The sequence below is a fragment of the Pan paniscus genome, chromosome 3 (genome assembly GCF_029289425.2).
Source record: "Pan paniscus chromosome 3, NHGRI_mPanPan1-v2.0_pri, whole genome shotgun sequence".
In the NCBI taxonomy this organism is placed as follows: domain Eukaryota; kingdom Metazoa; phylum Chordata; class Mammalia; order Primates; family Hominidae; genus Pan; species Pan paniscus.
In genome coordinates this window covers 57,951,709-57,966,475 of record NC_073252.2, presented here as the reverse complement: position 1 = coordinate 57,966,475, position 14,767 = coordinate 57,951,709, and the positions used below count along the sequence as shown (strand labels likewise).

Below are 14,767 nucleotides of genomic sequence, written 5' to 3'. Positions count from 1 at the left end.
ATCTTGGAGCCATCTCTAAAGCCTCCATTTTCATGAAAGTTATTTCTTAGATGAGTTTTAACCTAGAATTTCCTGCAGTCTTGTTTCTCTTTATTCAACCTTAACAGCCTTTTGTGTTCTGGTCCTTTAAGAGCACTCTTCTTTTGTTTTCCAATGTATCTATAGATTGTTTATTAATAGTCTTCACTATTTTCTTTAGAACTTTTAATTTAGACTTCATAAAAGGTATTGTTGCATTAAAGTGGTTCTCACTTTCGAACAAGTCATTAAAATTGATCATTCTAGTTTGGGACAATATTAATATCTCTTGGATTGTATGGGCAATGAAACTGTAGTATTCTAATACACACATTTGAATTAAAATTAAAAATTAGTCATTTTTACACATTGATTTATACATTTATTAAAATAAGAATGAAAGGATGCCAGAGTAGGATATCCCTAGCAATATGTTTTTCCACTACATATGTTTATTGTTTTGAAACTATTGCATAGATTGCAGCATGCAAATATCAAACTTTAATGTTTGTACTAAAGAAATTTTTTTCTGTAACAAGCTGTTTGAATATGCTTGTGTATATATTTTTATTTGTAGACATGTTTATTTCACTAGATTATATTTGAAATTTATTATACTATTAAGTAGAATTCCACTGTTAAGGTGATTATTTAACTATAATCTGCTTTCTTTCATAATTTTATCATAGTAAGAAAGCTAGTGAACTTAAATTTGACTACACATGGATATAAAGATGGGGACAATGGACACTGGGGACTACTAGATGGGAAGGGAAGGAAGGGGATAAAGGGTGAAAAACTACCTATTGTGTACTATGCTCACTACCTGGGTGATGGGATCATTCGTACCCCGAACCTCACCATCACACAATATACCCATGCAACAAATCTGCACACGTACCCCTGAACCTAAAATAAAAGTTGAAGTTAAAAAAGAAAAAAATAGTACTTTTGAAATAAAAAGCAAGAAGAAAAATACTTCACTGACACTACAAAATTAAGAGGGAAACCTATAAACAGTTCACTTGAGGTGTAAAAGTATAACAGTCATTTAATTAATGGGCTTATTTCTTTTATGGGCATTCATTTGATTAAATCTTTTGTTCAGGCATATTTATAATTTTATATTATACTGTCGCTCTGGTCTTCTACATTGCCTCATTTACTGTACTTCTTTTGTTTGTGTTGTATCTTCTTTTCAGTTTAGTTGTAGTTGTTAGGGTCCACCCAACTGGACTGTTTCCCCCTCCTGTAGACCTAAGCCCCAAAGGCCAAAAGTAAAACCCCCTACCCCAAACCTGCCTGTATCTGTCTGACCAGAGGCCAGCTGTTCCAGGATGGGGTCAAGACGTCTACCTTACACAACAGAACTGGCAAGAAAAACATCTCCAGGAAGTGGTCAGACACCTGGCACAAAGGACCCCCCCACCCTTTTCTTTTTCCTTCACCCTGACCCAGTTCTATGCCCTATAAAACCTTGCTATAGCCTGTAAGCCAGGCTCCCTCCTCTGCTTTTGTCAGGTTGTAGCCCGGCAGGACTGACAATAAATCAGCTTGCATGAACTTGGGTCTATTGGCCTCATTCCTTTCTCGGCTGTCCTTCCAATCATCCCTTACATTAGTCACTTAATTCCTTTTCTTTTTAACCTTCCTAATTATCCTCATTTTTACATTTATTTTCTGCTTTTGATGCTTTGGTTTAATCTGTTGGCATATGAATACATGTTTAATAATCAATTTTTAAAAATAAAGAGGTTTCATCTTTAGAGTTTGCCAGTTCTCATGGTGTAAATATATCAATCACAGTCAACTTCAAGCAGCAACCATAACATTACTGAATGTGCCTTTGGGCAGAGATGTGCACAATTGGCTCTCACTGTAAGCTCACTCCAGAACACCAGTGTTTGTATTCCTCATTACCACGAAAGCTGCGACATGGTCTACTTCATTGTTATATTCCCCAGTTCTTAGAACAGTACCTAGCATGTTGTCAACACAGTCAATATTTGTTAAATCAATCAATGAATGAATGAACAAAAGATTTTCCCCTCACTTCCAAGAAAGAGTACAGCAAACTGTTTCCCTGATGGAATGTCCATGTGATTCTGGCCCTTTACCACGTGCTTCAGGAATCCAATAATGAAAGAAAATGTAAACAATTTTGGTACCCAGTCCTTGAGATAACTTTCTGAAGGAATGATGTTAACATTAATGAATAAAAAAGGAACAAATAAAAAGTACACCACACATACTTTGCTTGTGTTCTGGTAGCACTAGCCCTAAACACAATATGAGTAAGGTAACAAAAAAGTAACCTGAGATATATTAAAAATGGTTTTAAAGCCAAAAGGGAGGAAGAAAGGAAAAAAGGAAGGAAGGGGGAAGGGTGAAAGTGAAAAACATATGGAGGAAGGAAAGGAAAATAATATCAAATGTTCACGGAGTGCTTACTCTGAATTATGTACCCTCTTATGTGCTTTATATAAATTATATTGTAAGGTTGAAAAGATGTGCTCTGGAGCAGAGCTGCACGGAATAAAATCCCACTTCTGCTCTTTACTGATGGTGTGACATTTAGCGGATTAGTTAATTTGGTCATTGCTTCAGTTTCCTATTTGACTGTCCTACCATAAGACTATAATAAACCAATGCATATAAAAATGCTTAGCACTGAGTCTGACATATGGTAAGCATACAATAAATTTTAACTACAATTATTTGATGAAAACCTAACAACAACACTATGAAGTTTGTATAATTATTATTTTTACTTTTTTGATAAGGAGTCTGAATCACAAAGAGATTAAATAATTTACTCAAAGTCACGCAGGTATTAATCATGAATCTATCTTCCAGGAAATATCAATAGAAAACAAGATGTGGGATTTGAGTGCAGGCAATTAGACTCCAGAGCCTAATGTTTTTAAACTCTATGTTATTACAAGAAGACATGCACGTACCTTTAAAAGAAGAAAATTTGAGACAGCAAATGCTTAACAACCAAGAAATTACAAAAGAAAAAAAACCTACAATCTATGAAACAAAAATTATATGATGAGATTAATACATTTAACAAATACTTATTGAGCACCAATTATTGGTTCAACCATGCTTTTAGGTACTGAGAATTCAACTGTGAACTGGTCTCTACTTTCACAGAATATACTTTATAATACAGTATAAAATGGCATAACAAAATGGAAATGGGGTTGGTAAAGGCAGCAAAAATCTTCAACAGAAAAATAAATATTTTTATAAACCAATAATTTTTGAAAGATAGGATATAGCATATAAACATATGGAAAATAGGTATCCATGATAGAGAATATAATAGTGGAACAGTTAATGACTTCTGACATGAAGGAAGTACTGAGATGAGAATTGAACAGGATTTGTTTTCCTTCAGAAAAAAAATAATCGGTAGAAAAAATATATGCTGGTATAGCTAAAAAAATTTGAGGATTAAAAAATCTCTTCTATACAATATATAAAAATGCATAGCACCTGTAAGAAAACAAATATATTGGGTTGGATTCAAAATTTTGGACCAAAATTTCCAATAGATAATGGAGCAAGTCTGCAAGGATATGGGCAAAAAATAGTGGGATCTAAATATGTTGTACATAGATTGTTATTCCTGTCAAAGGGATGAGGAGTTGGTCTCATATATGTACTAACACAGCAGATACAATAATTCGGAAACTTCTTGAGAAGCTTTGTAGTTATATATACACTGTAATTATTTATAATACTATTAAATGCAATATAACAATTTAATACATAGAGAAGCTGCCTTATTGAAATATTGAAATAAGCATTGAAAAATCTAAATGTAGCTGGCAAGATGGCCTAATAGGAAGAGCTCTGGTCTGCAGCTCCCAGCGAGATCAACACAGAAGGCAGGTGATTTCTGGATTTCCAACTGAGGTACCCAGTTCATCTCATTGGGACTGGTTAGACAGTGGGTGCAGCCCACGGAGGGTGAGCTGAAGCAGGGTGGGGCATCACCCCACCAGGGAAGTGCAAGGGGTTTGGGAAATCCCTCTCCTAGCCAAGGGAAGCCCTGAGAGATTGTGCCTTAAGGAATGGTGCATTCTGGCCCAAATACTACACTTTTCCCATGGTCTTTTTAACCTGCAGACCAGGAGATTCCCTCAGGTGCCTATGCCACTAGGGCCCTGGGTTTCAAGCATAAAACTGGGGATCATTTGGGCAGACACCCAGCTAGCTGCAGTTTTTCTTTTTTTCATACCCCAGTGGCACCAGGAGCCCCAGTGAGACAGAACCCTTCAATCCCCTGGAGAGAGGGCTGAAATCAGGGAGCCAAGTGGTCTGGCTCAGTGGTCCCACCCCCACGGAGCCCAGCAAGCTAAGATCCACTGGCTTGAATTTCTCACTGTCAGCACAGCAGTCTGAAGTAGACCTGGGAGGCTCCAGCTTAGTGGGGGGAGGGACGTCCACCATTACTGAGGCTTGAGTAGGCAGTTTTCCCCTCCCAGTGTAAACAAAGCCTCCAGGAAGTTCAAACTGGGTGGCAAAGCCACAGTAGCCAGACTACCTCTCTAGATTCCTCCTCTCTGGTCAGGGCATCTCTGAAAGAAAGGCAGCAGCCCAAACAGGGGCTTATAGATAAAATCTCCCTGGGACAGAGCACCTGGGGGAAGAGCGGCTGTGGGTGCAACTTCAACAAACTTAAACATTCCTGCCTGCTGGCTCTGAAAAGAGCAGCAGATCTCCCAGCACAGTGCTCCAGCTCTGCTAAGGGCCAGACTGCCTCCTCAAGTGGGTCCCTGACCCCTGAGTCCCCTGACTGGGAGACACCTCCCAGCAAGGGTTGACAGAGACCTCAAACAGGAGAGCTCTGGCTGGCATCTGGCAGGGGCCCCTCTGGGACAAAGCTTCCAGCGGAAGGAACAGGCAGTAATCTTTGCTGTTCTGCAGCCTCTGCTGGTGATACCCAGGCAAATAGGGTTTGGAGTGAACCTCCAGCAAACTCTAGTAGACCTGCAGCAGAGGGGCCTGACTGTTAGAAGGAAAACTAACAAACAGAAAGGAATAGCATCAACATCAACAAAAAGGAAGTCCACACCAAAACCCCATCCATAGGTCACCAACATCAAAGACCAAAGGTAGATAAATACATTAAAATGAGGAGAAACAAGCACAAAAATTCCAAAAACCAGAATGCCTTTTCTCCTCCAAAGGACCACAACTCCTTGCGAGAAAAGGAACAAAACTGGATGGAGAATGAGTTTGACAAATTGACAGAAGTGGGCTTCAGAAGGTGGGTAATAACAAACTCTTCCAAGCTAAAGGAGCATGTTCTAACCCAATGCAAGGAAGCTAAGAACCTTGAAAAAAGGTTAGAGGAATTGCTAACTAGAATAACCAGTCTAGAGAAGAACATAAATGACCTGACGGAGCTGAAAAACACAGCACGAGAACTTCATGAAGCATAAACAACTATCAATAGCCAAATCGATCAAGCGGAAGAAAGGATATCAGAGATTGATGATCAACTTAATGAAATAAAGCGTGAAGACAAGACTAGAGAAAAAAGAATGAAAAGGAACAAACAAAGCCTCCAAGAAATATGGTACAATGTGAAAAGACCAAATCTTTGTTTGACTGGTGTACCTGAAAGTGACAGGGAGAATAGAACCAAGTGGGAAAACACTTTTCAGGATATTATCCAGGAGAACTTCCCCAACCTAGCAAGAAAGGCTGACATTCAAATTCAGGAAATACAGAGAACACCACAAAGATACTCCTTGAGAAGAGAAACACCAAGAAACATAATCATCAGATTCACTGAGGTTGAAATGAAGGAAAAAATGTTAAGGGCAACCAGAGAGAAAGGTTGCATTACCCACAAAGGGAAGCCAATCAGACTAACAGCCAATCTCTCTGCAGAAACCCTACAAGCAAGAAGAGAGTAGGGGCCAATATTCAACATTCTTAAAGAAAAGAATTTTCAACCCAGAATTTCATATCTAGCCAAACTAAGCTTCATAAGTGAAGGAGAAATAAAATCCTTTACAGACAAGCAAATGCTGAGAGATTTTGTCACCACCAGGCCTGCCTTACAAGAGCTCCTGAAGGAAGCACTAAACATGGAAAGGAAAAACCGGTACCAGCCACTGCAAAAACATACCAAATTGTAAAGACCATCAATGCTATGAAGAAACTGCATCAACTAACAGGCAAAATAACCAGCTAGCATCATAATGAGAGGATAAAATTCACACATATCAATATTAACCTTAAATGTAAATGGGCTAAATGCCCCAAGTAAAAGACACACACTGGCAAATTGGATAAAGAGTCAAAATCCACTGGTGTGCTGTATTCAGGAGACCCATCTCACTTGCAAAGAAACAAATAGGCTCAAAATAAAGGGATGGAGGAATATTTACCAAGCAAATGAAAAGCAAAAAAAAAAAAAAAAAAAAAAGCAGGGGTTGCAATCCTAGTGTCTGATAAAACAGACTTTAAACTGACAAAGATCAAAAAAGATAAGGAAAAGCATTACATAATGGTAAAGGGATCAATGCAACCAGAAGAGCTAACTAACTTAAATTTATATGCACCCATACAGGAGCACCCAGATTCATAAAACAAGTTCTTAGACACCTACAAAGAGACTTAGACTCCCACGCAATAGTAGTGGGAGACTTTAACACCCCACTGTCAATATTAGACAGATCGATGAGACAGAAAATTAACAAAAATATTCAGGACTTGAACTCAGCTCTGGACCAAGCAGACCTAATAGACATCTACAGAATTTTCCACCCCAAATAAAGAGACTATACATTCTTCTCAGCACCACGTCACACTTATTCTAAAATTGACCACATAATTGGAAGTAAAACACTCCTCAGCAAATGCAAAAGAACAGAAATCATAACAAACAGTCTCTCAGACCACAGTGCAGTCAAATTAGAACTGAGGATTAAGAAACTCACTCAAAACTGCACAACTACATAGAAACCGAACAATCTGCTCCCAAATGACAACTGGTTAAAAATTGAAATTAAGGCAGAAATAAGTAAGTTCTTTGAAACCAATGAGAACAAAGACACCATGTACCAGAATCTCTAGGACACAATTAATAGATCTTCCTGCTTTCTCCTGTGTGCATTTAGTGCCCATAAGAGAAAGCAGGAAAGATCTAAAATTGACACCCTAACATCACAATTAAAAGAACTAGAGAAGCAAGAGCAAACAAATTCAAAAGCTAGCAGAAGACAAGAAATAACTAAGATCAGAGCAGAGCTGAAGGAGATAGAGACATGAAAAATGCTTGAAAATATCAATGAATCCAGGAACTGGTTTTTTTAAAAAGATTAACAAAATATGTAGACCACTAGGCACATTAATAAAGAATAAAAGAAGAATCAAATAGACACAATAAAAAATTATAAAGGGGATATCATCACTGATTATCATCACTGATCCCACAGAAATATAAACTACCATCAGAATACTATAAACACCACGGTGCAAATAAACTAGAAAATCTAGAAGAAATGGATACATTCCTGGACACATACACCCTCCCAAGACTAAACCAGGAAGAAGTTGAATCCCTGAACAGACCAATAACAAGTTCTGAAACTGAGGCAGTAATTAATAGCCTAACAACCAAAAAAAGCCCAGAACCAGATGGATTCACAGCCGAATTCTACCAGAGGTACAAAGAGGAGCTGGTACCGTTACTTCTGAAACTCTTCCAAACAATAGAAAAAGAGGGACTCCTCCCTAACTCATGGAATGAGGCCAGCATCATCAGGATACCAAAACCTGGCAGAGACAAAACAAAAAAGAAAATTTCAGGCCAATATCTCTGATGAACATTGATGCAAAAATCCTCGATAAAATACTGGCAAACCAAATGAGGCAGCACATCAAAAAGTTTACCACCATAATCAAGTTGACTTCATCCTTGGGATGCAAGGCTGGTTCAAAATATGTAAATCAATCAATGTAATCCATCACATAAACAGAACCAATGACAAAAACCACATGATTATCTCAATAGATGCAGAAAAGGCCTTTGACAAAATTCAACAGCCCTTCATGCTAAAAACTCTCAATGAACTAGATATTGATGGAATGTATCTTAAAATAATAAGAGCTATTTATGACAAATCCACAGCAAATATCATACTGAATAGGCAAAAACTGGAAGCATTGCCTTTGAAAACTGGCACAAGTCAGGGATGACCTCTCTCACCACTCCTATTCAACATAGTGTTGGAAGTTCTGGCCAAGGCAATCAGGCAACAGAAAGCAATAAGGTGTATTCAATTAGGAAAGGAGGAAGTCAAATTGTTCCTGTTTGCAGATGATATGATTGTATATTTAGAAAACCCCATCATCTCAGCCCAAAATCTCCTTAAGCTGATAAGCAACTTCAGCAAAGTCTCAGGATACCAAATCAATGTGCAAAAATCACAAGCATTCCTATACACCAGTAATAAACAGAGAGCCAAATCATGAGTGAACTCCCATTCACAATTGCTACAAAGAGAATAAAATACCTAGGAATACAACTTACAAGGTATGTGAAGGACCTCTTCAAGGAGAACTACAAACCACTGCTTAAGGAACTAAGAGAGGACACAAGCAATGCTCATGGAAAGGAAGAATCAATATCATGAAAAATGGCCTTCCTGACAAAAGTATTTTATAGAGTCAATGCTATCCCCATCAAGCTACGACTGACTTTCTTCACAGAATTAGAAAAACTACTTTAAATTTCATATGGAACCAAAAAGAGCCCATATAGCCAAGACAATTCTAAGCAAAAAGAACAAAGCTGGAGGTATCACACTACCTGACTTCAAACTGTACTACAAGGCTACTGTAACTGTACAGTTACAGTACGGTTTGGTACCAGTAAACAGCATGGTACCAGTACCAAAACAGATATATAGACCAATGGAACAGAATAGAGGCATCAGAAATAATGCCACACATCTACAACCATCTGATCTTTGACAAACCTGACAAAAACAAGAAATGGGGAAAGGATTCCCTACTTAATAAATGATGCTGGGCAAACTGGCTAGCCATATGTAGAAAGCTGAAACTGGACCCCTTCCTTACACCTTATACAAAAATTAACCAAGACGGATTAAAGACTAAATGTAAGACCTAAAACCATAAAAACCCTAGAAGAAAACCTAGGCAATACCATTCAGGACATAGGCATGGGCAAAGACTTCATGACTAAAACACCAAAAACAATGGCAATAAAAGCCAAAATTGACAAATGGTATCCAATGAAACTAAAGAGCTTCTGTGCAGCAAAAGAAACTATAATCAGAGTGAACAGGCAACCTACAGAATGGGAGAAAATTTTTGCAATCTATCCATCTATCCATCTGACAAAGGGCTAATATCCAGAATCTACAAGGAATTTAAACAAATTTACCAGAAAAAACAACCCCATCAAAAAGTGGGTGAAGGATACGAACAGACACTTCTCAAAAGAGGACATTTATGAGGCTAACAAACATATGGAAAAAAAGCTCATCATCACTGGTCATTAGAGAAATGCAAATCAAAACTACAATGAGATACCATCTCACGCCAGTTAGAATTGCAATCATTAAAAAGTCAGGAAACAACAGATGCTGGAGAACATGTGGAGAAAAGGGAATGCTTTTATACTGTTGTGGAAGTTTAAATTAGTTCAACCATTGGGAAAAGAAAACCTCCAACCTCTCAACTATGTATATAGAAAGTTCAAGGAAAAGATCTCAGGTAATACTACAAAAATTGGGAAGTATAGGTGGTCTATTGATTTCCTATTAGTGCGGTACCAAGTTGTCACACTTAGTGTCTAAAATAGCACACATTTGTTATCTTGTAGTTCTGAAGGCCAGAAGTCTGGAATGGTTTCCACTAGGCTAAAATCAAGATGTTGGCAAGGCTGCGTTTTTTTTCTTAAGGCTCTACAGAAGAATCTGTCTTCTTGCTTTTCTTTTCCAGCTACTACAGGTTGTCTGCATTCCTTGGCTCATGGTCCTTTTAATCTTTAAAGCCAGCAAAGGCCCATCAAGTTGGTCTCACCAGGAAGAGCTCTAATACTGATGCTTCCTTGTCTCTTCCACTTTTAAGGACTCTCACGATTACATTAAGCCCACCTATATAACCAGGATATCCTATTTTAATATAAGCTAATTAGCAACCTTAATTCCCCTCTGTCATGTAAGCTAACCTATTCAGAAGTTCTGGAGATTTGGACAGAGACACTTGGGAAGCCATTATGCTGCTGACCATAGGTGGTAGGAAGTTTAAATTTTATAGCTAAGGACAATAAGCATTCATTCATTCCTGAAGTAGATTAATATTGAAATATTTTACATTTATGGAATTTTTCTAATTTAGAAATTTTCTAATATTTCCTCAGGATAAGATTATGCATTTTTGACAAAAATATTGCTAAACTGATGTTGAATTCTTATGCATTACATCAAGGAGCATATGATATACTTGCATCTCATTATCCAAAATGTTATCTTGGATCATTTAACTATGGTAGAATCTGCCCAGTTTTTTGGCTGAAAAGTTACAGTTTTAACTTTGAAATTAATAAAGTATCTTGTGGGTAGATAATTTCAGACTATGTAACTATCCTGTTTCAAATTTTTGTCCACTGCTTTAAGCAGTCATTTATAATTCTTTGCTGGAACACACCAACAGTGTGGGGAGGTCAATTTTATAAGCCCACTGTCAAATTCATTTTCATTTATGGGCAGATATAACCTTCTTTTCAATTAATTAACAAGGTGTGCAGAAAAGAGATAACAAGCAGGCCTGAGGCTGCTACCCTTAGAAAAGCCTGCTTGCTAAGTTGGCTCTTGGTTGGAGTCTGGGAACTTAAATAATAAACACTTCCTATACTGATACACAGGTTTACTTAAATGATGAGTGGCTCACTATGCCTAGACTGTTTGTACAAACAACATGGTTTATACTGAATATCTACTTTCTATCTGGGAGTCTGGAATTTTGATATAGGCTAGGAAGAAGATCCCCACTTGATCATCCTCCAGGAAAAACCCTGGGTGTTGAGTCTGTAGTGAGCTTCCCTGGTTGACAATACTTTACATGTGTTTTCACAATTTGTTACTGGAGGAATTAGGCATGTTTTATGTGACTCCACTGAGATTAAGTGCATGGGGCTTATGCCTAATTTCCTGCAGTCTTCACCCCATGTACATTTTCCACTCCTGATTTTGTTTTGCATCCTTCACTTTAATAAATATTAGTGTGAATGCATTATATGCTGGGTCCTGCGAGTCTTTCTAGTGAATCACCATACCTAGGAGTAGTTGTGGGGAAGCTGTCTACATTAAGACATATAGGCCGGGTGCGGTGGCTCACGCCTGTAATCCCAGCACTTTGGGAGGCCGAGGCAGGCAGATCACGAGGTCAGGAGATCGAGACCATCCTGGTTAACACAGTGAAACCCCGTCTCTACTAAAAATACAAAAAAAAATTAGCCGGGCATGGTGGCGGGCGCCTGTAGTCCCAGCTACTCGGGAGGGTGAGGCGGGAGAACGGCGTGAACCCGGGAGGTAGAGCTTGCACTGAGCCAAGATTGTGCCACTGTGCTCCAGCCTGGGTGACAGAGCCAGACTCCATCTCAAAAAAAAAAAAAAAAAAGAAAAGTCATACAGATTCTAAATAATTTCTTGATACATTGTGTATGAATAGAATTATGCTAAGTGAAACCAAGACAAGTAACCTAGCCCTATATTAAGAGACTCACAATATGGTGGTTGTGTCTGCATACAGAAATATATAAAAATAATATTCAGGCCACGCACGGTGGCTCATGCGTGTAATCCTAGCATTTTGGGAGGCTGAGGTGGGTGGATCACTCGAACTCAGGAGTTCAAGACCAGACTGGGCAACGTGGCAAAACTCCATCTCTACTAGAAATACAAAAATTAGCTGGTCATGATGGCGTGCACCTGTGGTCTCAGCTACTTGGGGGTGAGGGAGGAGGATCACTTGAACCTGAGAGATCAAGGCTATAGTGAGCTGAGATGGTGCCACTGCACTCCCATCCAGGTGACAGAGTGAAACCCCTGCAAAACAAATTAATAATATTAAATTAATTGAGTCAGAGCAGAATATGGCAAATACAAGAAGTTATTTCTTTAGGAGTTTCAAAAATGTAGACCTCGTATCTTGTTCAGATTATCAGGAAAGCTAGAGGCATGTGAGTTAGCTTTAAATTAATAAGTGGGTCTTGACGGAATATGATACCTGGAGGTAGAGGGAAGGAGAGTTTTGGAAGGCAAGGGAAATGGATAGAGTGCATGCCAAAAGAAGTGAAATATAGAGTGTATTAGAAATAAAATATAATAATAACCATTACTTATGGCACAAATTGGAATTTTCAAATGCTCTTGGTTAAAATCCTAATAATTTGAGTGCCTTATTTATAATTCAGTTTTACGTAAAACTTATAGATTATTATAGAAAGACCACAAAAATTCCATGGCATTTTACAAGTGTTCCTCTTAAACTCAGGCACAGAATTTATGCTTTACTGGTTCCTAATTATGTTTTTCTTTTCTGTCTCTTCTTTATTAAGGTTCATCATGAATGAGAAATGGGACACAAACTCTTCAGAAAACTGGCATCCCATCTGGAATGTCAATGACACAAAGCATCATCTGTACTCAGATATTAATATTACCTATGTGAACTACTATCTTCACCAGCCTCAAGTGGCAGCAATCTTCATTATTTCCTACTTTCTGATCTTCTTTTTGTGCATGATGGGAAATACTGTGGTTTGCTTTATTGTAATGAGGAACAAACATATGCACACAGTCACTAATCTCTTCATCTTAAACCTGGCCATAAGTGATTTACTAGTTGGCATATTCTGCATGCCTATAACACTGCTGGACAATATTATAGCAGGTATGTCGGCCTTTGTGCAGTTCGAAGATAATATGAAATATTTGTCCCATATTTCAGCAGCCATTGGCAGGGCTGTTCATTCATTCATTTATTTACAGATATTTATGGAATTCCAGGAACTGATCCAGGCACCTGCCCTCATTGGATCTGCATTCTGAAGGACTAGATGGACAATAAACAAATAATTATATAATTAGAGAATGAGAAGGATTCTGGAGGAAAGTAAAAGTGATATAATAGAAACAGAAAGTGGAGGCTGCTATTTTTATAGAGTATTCACTGGAGGTCATGAGAAAATAAGATTTAGTATGTCTTACCTGAAGCCTTTGAATTTTCTTAATAAAGTTCAGGGCACATGTAAGATGATAGAAATATCACTATGAACTGTAAGGTCCAAAGAACTGACACATCTGATTTGAGTTAATGCAATGTCTTCAGTCTGACATAAGTAGAAATTTAGGCCCTCATGTGGTTAGCTAGAGAGATTTCCAACAGTTTTTGAGAGAAGATGCAACAATATTAATGATGTTTCAAAAAGTGGTAGTTTATGTGTGCAACGTAAGTTTACATTGTAAAGCTTAGGGTAGCACCCTATAGTACTTCTGGGCCCACAGAAGTACTTTACCTTACTGCATAGATCTGAGTTTTTGTGATGTTTATCATTAAAAAAATTTTTATTGAGGTTGTGATGAAAGGACCCTTCCCTTGACCCCTTCTCGGGACTGGTGAAGGGGCGGCTCCCTTACTCCACCTGCAACTCTCAAGCCCCTTGTGGGAGGGGGAGCATGCAGGTGAGAGGGTGCAGGAGCTAGGGCAAGTGCTTTTGGGTGCCAGCAGTAACTAATCCTGTACCAGCCCCAGGGCTGTGTCTAGATGTTGCCTGTGACCCCTGGAGCCCCAGAAAGCAGACAGCTAAGTGTTAACCAGCTCAGTGGAGGGTCAGGGTGACAGCATTTTGCACCTGCCCTCTTGGTACCTGAGTTCCTGTCTGGTATTCAGGAAGAATCAGGTTGCATGAACGAATTTAAGGGTGGTGAATCTGGAGGATTTTATTGAGCGGTGGAAGTGGCTCTCAGCAGGATAGAGAGCTGGAACGGGGATGGAGTGGGAAGATGATTGATGGTCCCCGGCTGAACTCCTCTCCAACCATAGTCTCCAATGCCCAGCTGTTTTTTTTCTCGATGTTCAGATGCTTCTTGTCTTTCCTTCTCTGCCACACCACTCTGCTGCTGTGCCATTGGAACCTGGGGTTTTTATAGGTATAGGATGCGGGGCGTGGCAGGGCAGGGTGGTTTTGAAAAAGGCAACTTTCAGGTGGGAAAACAGGATTGCATGTTCTCACTTAGAGCCACAAGGTCCAAGCTTGAGGGTGGAGTCCTTGCCAGGGACTCTGCCCTTTTCTAACTAGTATTTCCTTGCCTCATGTCCATATCAGTTACATTATCAAGATACTGTGCTAAACAAAAAGAGGGTGTACAAATTGATAAAAATTATTGTTATCACTCCCAGACAAGTTTTTTTAAATTTAACTTCTATTTTTAATTCAGGGGTACATGTACAAGTTTATTACACAGGTAAACTTGTGTCATGGGGGTTTGTTGTACAGATTATTTTGTCACCCAGGTATTAAGCCTAGTACCCATTGGTTTTTTTTTCCTGAGTCTCTTCGTCCTTGCTCCCTCTATCCTCTGATAGGCCCCAGTACGTGTCGTTCCCCTCTATCTCATCATTAGCTCCCACATATAAATAGTAACATGTAGTATTTGGTTTCCTGTTCCTGCATTAGTTTGCT

At 38.7% G+C, this 14,767-nt stretch overlaps 1 protein-coding gene across 2 annotated transcripts in view; it reads left to right on the top strand.

The window, feature by feature from the left end:
- NPFFR2 (neuropeptide FF receptor 2) overlaps positions 1–14,767 on the top strand; it is a 119,040-nt gene that overhangs the window by 83,209 nt on the left and 21,064 nt on the right. For both annotated transcript variants that reach the window (XM_024928574.4, XM_055111445.2), the window contains one exon: positions 12,641–12,975. In XM_024928574.4, the coding sequence (XP_024784342.3) occupies positions 12,648–12,975 (328 nt within the window). In that variant the 5' untranslated portion in view covers positions 12,641–12,647. The remainder of the gene's footprint in view (positions 1–12,640; positions 12,976–14,767) is intronic.